The following is a 6,000-nucleotide window of genomic DNA, read 5'->3' as shown; positions in this document are numbered from 1 at the left end:
ATTTTCTTTGGTTTTGCTTAAGTTGCCCTGTGATGTAAAAACTGGTAAATGCTCACACACACACTCCTCCCTCATCTAAATTCATTTCTACCTGTTTTGTTTTAAACTCCAGGCCAATAATAGTTAATTTCATGAGTTGCTTTTCATGTCTAGATTACTAACTCTGAACTTTTAATTTTTTGTCACACAGAGCTGAGAAAACTGAAGTCCTCAGTGAAGATCTATTACAGGTAACAAAATATAGTCTTTTTTAAAATGCCCTGTTCAAAGACATGAAAAGAAAAAAAAAATCTGTAGGTGAGAATTGAAGCTTGTGAGTTTGTTTTTCTTTAACCTTCAAGAGAATAAAATTAATTAGCATGGTTTTGATCAGGAAAGAATAGTAGTTGTGTTGCATGTGATAAAAAGGGCTTCTGAAACCCAGCTATCGGGGTTCAAATCCCAGGTCTGCTTCTAACTAGCTTTGTGGTCTCAGAGATTTACTTAACTTCCCTGTGCCTCACTTTCCACTTCTCTAAGCTAAGGGTGATGGTGGTATGCCCCTCATGGGATTGTTAGGAGGGTTTAATGTGTTAAATGTGGGAAACTCTGAGGATAGAGCCTGGTAGGTAGTGAGTGCTAGATATTAGCGACTTGTTATTACCACGACTACAAGCGCTGAGATTGCTGCTGATGTCAGACGTCTCTTGATTAGCTTTGATGTTCTCCTACCTCTTTTCTTAGTTAGATCTCTGCTGGAGCCGTTCAAAGGCTGCCTTTAATTTTGATTGTATGGAGTTTCCCCAGGAGGCTATGAATCCTAGGAGGCAGGAATCAGAATTTATTTACTGATATTTTTCTCTGTGAATACCTCACACAGGGGCTGCATAGACATATGTCTTTTCAAGAAAGAATAAATGAACACCTTCTGCTCCTGTAACAGGCAACATTATTAGGATAAAATCAGTGAACACAACAGACTTAGGCTCCCCTCCTTGTGGAGTTTACATCTAGTGGAATTTGGAATCAAAATTAAATTAAGAAGTTGTATTTGTTTGCATTTTGTTTTGCTCTTGTGGCAAATGAAGAATGTGTATTAGTTTTGTCCTGTTTTAAAATCTGGTCATTAGAAGATTTGGGGAAGGTGATGTAGTATCTGCTCCCAAGTATAAACTCACCAGGACTCAGATCTGAAGAAAAGGTGTTCTCTTGAGAAAGAGGCACAAACAATCCCATTGGTTACAATGTTTGGGGATCAAAATGTATTCTGCTTTGAATTTGTTGATTTTTCTTTAAAATAGAAAGCATCCCCAAGGGCCTGCTCTCATTCTCCGTGAGTCATCAGAATACACATTTTTGGCATTCCTTCCTGTAAAAAAGCAGCTGTCTTTGCCATAAACAGCCATATCCCAGCAATAGTATTTTGGGAAGCTACTTATGATGCCTGCGGTCCCCTAAGTTACTGTTTCTTACTGCTAGCTGTCCATTCTGCTTCAGAGGTTTATTTAAAAATAAAAATTAAAAAAAGAAACCTCCTTCAACCCAATAAGAAATAATTTTGAAAACACTGATTTTTTATTTTTTTTTTTTGAGACGGAGCCTCGAGCTATCCCCCTGGGTAGAGTGCCATGGCATCATGCTCACAGCAACCTCCAACTCCTGGGCTCAAGCGAGTCTCCTGCCTCAGCCTCCCAAGTAGCTGGGACCACAGGCGCCTGCCACAACGCCTGGCCATTTTTTGGTTGCAGCCATCATTGTTGTTTGCCAGGCCCGGGCTGGGGATTCGAACCTGCCACCTTGAGTGTATGTGGCTGACGCCTTAGCCACTTGAGCCACAGGCGCTGAGCCGAAAACACTGATCTTGAAGTTAAATTGTGGAACATTTATTTTAGTTCTTCTGTCTGATGTACTGCGTGTGGAAGGCTTCATTGCTGTGAGCTGGAGAGAATTGGGTATCCTTGTAGTTCTTCCCATTTGGCAATGGATCTGAACCTGGACCAGTTCATTTGCGGTTCTGCTTGGTTGGACCTGGGGCCTTGCTGGTGCTTGTTGCATATAATTGGACTACCTCCACTCAGTCTGATGGGGAGTTTTAGTTAAAACTGTCCCCTCTCCCTGCATGTACATTCAGCCTTGCAGGGATCTAAAATCCTCAGTAGTCCGTAGTTCTCAACCAGGATGATCTTTCTCGCTTGGGGATATTTGACAATATCTGGAGAATTTTTGGTTTTCACAACTGGGAGAGTGGGATACTACTGGCACCTAGTGGGTAGAGGTCAGAAATGCTGCTAAACGTCCCTCAGTGTGTAGAATAGCACCCCATAACCCAGAATTATCCAGCCCCAAATGTCATTCATGAGAACGCCTGGTATAGGTGAATGAGAACCATTTCCATTTATCCTCAAGTGTTAAAAAGTTAAGACTACAAGATGCTTTTTCTGCTACATGCAAACGCCACAAAAGGGAGAGGCCACGCTTGTTACTAAGACCTGCAAATCACACTTTTGTCTCTGCCTTGTCAGATTGAACGGCGCCTGGACACAGTGCGGTCCATGTGTCACCAATCCCATAAGCGCCTGATGGCGTGCTTCCAGGGCCAGCATGGCACTGATGCGGAGAGAAGACACGTGAGTATCAGATGCAACTCCAACCCACCCTTCCTGCTTATCTCTGAGGCTTTTCATCCCCATGATTGGTTGGTTTTTCCCAAGCAGCATCAGCAGATTTGCGTTTGGATTGGTACCTCCTATAACCAGGCACTCTCATCACACCTACCTGACTACAACAATTTAGTGCTTAACACATCACTGGGCTGAAAGCCCTGTTCCCACTGAATCTTCTCCAGGTGCTTTTAAGGGCTCAGTGAGCCATTTGTCATTGATAAGGAAAGGGACATGTCATTTAGGCATCCTTTGATGGCAGAAAGCTGGAAGCCTGTCTTAAATTGCCTTAGCAAGTAGAAGTAATGTTTTGGTTTGCTGTCTATTTGAGAAGTCCAGAGGTTGGGAGAGACTTGAATTAAGACTTGATCTATGGCTTGGTGCCCGTAGCTCTGTGGTAGTGCAACAGCCACGTATACTGAGGCAGACAGGTTTGAACCTGGCCCAGGCTAGCTAAACAACAATGACAACTGCAACAAAAAAATAGCCAGGAGTTGTGGCAGATGCCTGGAGTCTCAACTATTTGAGAGGCTGAGGCAAGAGAATTGCTTGAGCCCAAGAGTTGGAGGTTGCTATGAGCTGTGACACCATAGCACTCTACCGAAGGTAACATAGTGAGACTTTGTCTCAAAAAAAAAAGACTTGATCTAGCATTTCAGTAATATAACCATATCTCCACTTTCTTTCCATCTCTCCCTTTTGCTGCCTTCAGTGTTTGCGTTACCCCTAGACAGGCACCCGTTATGGTTACGGTGCACTTGTGCAAGCCCTTGGCTACCAATAGCTTTCATCATGCATCTTATATGTCCAGTGGGAGTAGAGGGCATCTATTCCAGTAGTTTTCCTAAAAGAGGAAGAAAACTTAGTAGTATACTACTAAGCCCTTGGCAGGTAGAAATCCCTTTCCATTGTGTCAGTCTATCTCAAGTCACATTTTCCATTCCTGACCATTCCTGTTCCACCCCACTTACCATGTGTAGGGGTGATGTTGTGCTGATTGTCTTAAGTTGGGTGGGCCCAGCCATACAGCATGGGCTATCGTCCTGCCTTCAAGTTATAGGCTTTAAAGAGGCTATGGCAGATCCCTAAGAAAAACCAGAATATGGTTACAGAGAGCAAGAAGGGTGGATTCTGGAAAAGTCATCCAGTGTCTACTCCAAGGTACCTTTGTTCAGAGCATTCAGGTTCTCAGGTACCTCCAGTAGCGCATAGCAGCCTTCATCCATCAGGCAGTTCTGTCCTTACTTCTACAAGTTCCTAGCGTATAAACGTACACTACCCCTTAGAGCCTGTGTCACATTAAAGTGACAGTTTCATTGGCACACTGGGAACCTACAATTTGCGATGTTGTTTTGTTTGTCACCAGGTTATATCAAAGAAAGAATGAGTGTGTATATGATTTATTTTCCTCTTCTATTTAATGCATTTCCTATGGACATTTTGGGACATCTTGACAACAGGGTTATTCCTCTCTTGCACAATGGTTAGGATTCTGAAGTGATGTGTAGCACGGGGGTGGAAGTTTGCATACTCCTACACTGCAGGAATGCTTGCTGCTGTGTCCCGTCCCTCGGAACCAGGCCCAGTCTGCTGGTTCTGCCCCCGCAGCTCCTTGTTCTCTTGCCATGGCTTCTGCTCTGCTGACCCTTTTCATATTGTTTCCTAAACTTCTGTGCTTCTCCTTCTTACTCCTGAAGTCATATATTCTGAAGTCACCTTTCTTCTCATGACTTCTAATTGATATGTTTGTGCCAGTGACTCCTAAACTGCTTTCAGTCAAGCAAAATGCTTCCTCCCCCGGTTGTCTTTTCTAGCACGTATAACCAGTTCCTCCTTCTGCATTGACTCTTTTGAATTCCATCCATCCTATTATGCAAGCTGGAAAGTTATTTTGTATTTTATTTTACCATCTTCCTTCCCATAGATGCCTGATTAGCAAGCTCTGTAATTTTTCTCTGTGAATCTTTTAAATTCCTCCCCTCTACTCCATCTCCACTACCTTGGCCTTAATGCAAGGTCTGATTGCCTCTGCCTAGGCTGTTGTAATCACCTCCTGAGCTACATACATTTCCTGTCTCTAGTTTGCCTTCTTTCTGATCTGTCTTCAATTTGATCACCAGAAGCAATTTCCTGAAATACAAATCAATCCTGTTATCCTCCTGTCTTTAAAAAAAAAAAAAAACTTAGTGGTTCCTAACAAGTACCAGAATTACACCTTTGGGGATATTTGGAAATGTGTAAAGACAGTTAGGGAAGGGGTGAAGCAAGATGGTGAACAAGAAGGATCATTCAGCTGAGCTTTCCTAGAACGATTGGGGAAAAGAGAGAACCTAGCTATACCTGACACTGGCACCTTACCCAGAGTCAGAACTGAGAGGGCACAGCGAGGAGATGGTGAGCTGGACACAGCATATGATCCAGAGCAGTGGAAATCTGATGACTTAGACAAGTGATTGTGACTGGCTGGGATTGGCTGCCCCCCACAGAGGTCTGGGATGAGAAGACTTTCCAGAGTTTTTAGTTGTTAGGGGAAGTTGCGAATTGAGTGGGCAGCTTGGGAGAGTGGGTGGACTTAAACCACCCACTCTGGTGGACAGCAACCAGATTTGAATGCTGGTTGAAATGGATTTGTTATAGGCTTGGTGGCTGATGACAGGCAGCCAGGGGACTGCCATTGTGGGAAGGTCTTAAGAATGTCTTAGCAGGGGCCTAAAGTACAGCTGTCTTATTCTGCCTGCCAGGATCAAAACTCTACTCTTGGGACAGGCTGAGGGACTCCTGCACCCTACAGGATCTAGAGTCAGGGGGTACTGTGAGACCTGCCCCTGAAGGATTCTTATTAGCTTTAAGATGCCAACCTTGCAGGGTCTGAATGCTGAGGAAACAATCAGGTGATAACTGAAGCCAACTAAGTTTGGAATAAACACCATAGAGATTGCTGGCTGTGCTGTCTTCTAAAAACACCACAGCACCACCTGGTGTCCGGGCGACATATTGCAGCATCCTATCATCAAGAGCAGGGACTTCTGTTTGAAACAAAGTGAGAAGGAAAAACGAGGGCAAGGAGGTGAAGAAGAGGAAAGAACATGAGTAGACCAACAGAAAAATTCAGGCAACATGAAAAACTAAAGCAGAGGACCTCCTCCAAGGGACCATGAGGGAGCTACTGCAGAAGACTCCACCAATAAAGAATTAATGGTCTTGACAGAAAGGGAATTTAAAATATGGATGAGAGGCTCCATGCCTGTAGGACAGTGGTTACTGCAGTGGCCACATGCACCAAGGTTGGCAAGTTTGAACCCAGCCTGCACCAGCTAAAACAACAATGACAACTGCAACAAAAAAATAGCCAGGCACTGTG

At 43.9% G+C, this 6,000-nt stretch overlaps 1 protein-coding gene across 4 annotated transcripts in view; it reads left to right on the top strand.

The window, feature by feature from the left end:
- The first annotated feature begins 190 nt into the window (after window positions 1-190).
- Window positions 191-6,000, top strand: part of ARHGAP17 (Rho GTPase activating protein 17) — a 63,493-nt gene continuing 57,683 nt past the window's right edge. For all 4 annotated transcript variants that reach the window (XM_012808923.2, XM_012808922.2, XM_023516695.1 and 1 more), the window contains exons 1-2: window positions 191-230; window positions 2,502-2,606. In XM_012808923.2, coding sequence (XP_012664377.1) covers window positions 2,532-2,606 — 75 coding nt within the window. In that variant the 5' untranslated portion in view covers window positions 191-230; window positions 2,502-2,531. The remainder of the gene's footprint in view (window positions 231-2,501; window positions 2,607-6,000) is intronic.

Source organism: Otolemur garnettii, unplaced genomic scaffold (assembly GCF_000181295.1).
Source record: "Otolemur garnettii isolate 467f Iridium unplaced genomic scaffold, OtoGar3 scaffold00096, whole genome shotgun sequence".
Lineage (NCBI taxonomy): Eukaryota > Metazoa > Chordata > Mammalia > Primates > Galagidae > Otolemur > Otolemur garnettii.
The sequence above is the reverse complement of the archived record's forward strand: the minus strand, read 5'-3'. Positions and strand labels throughout refer to the sequence as shown.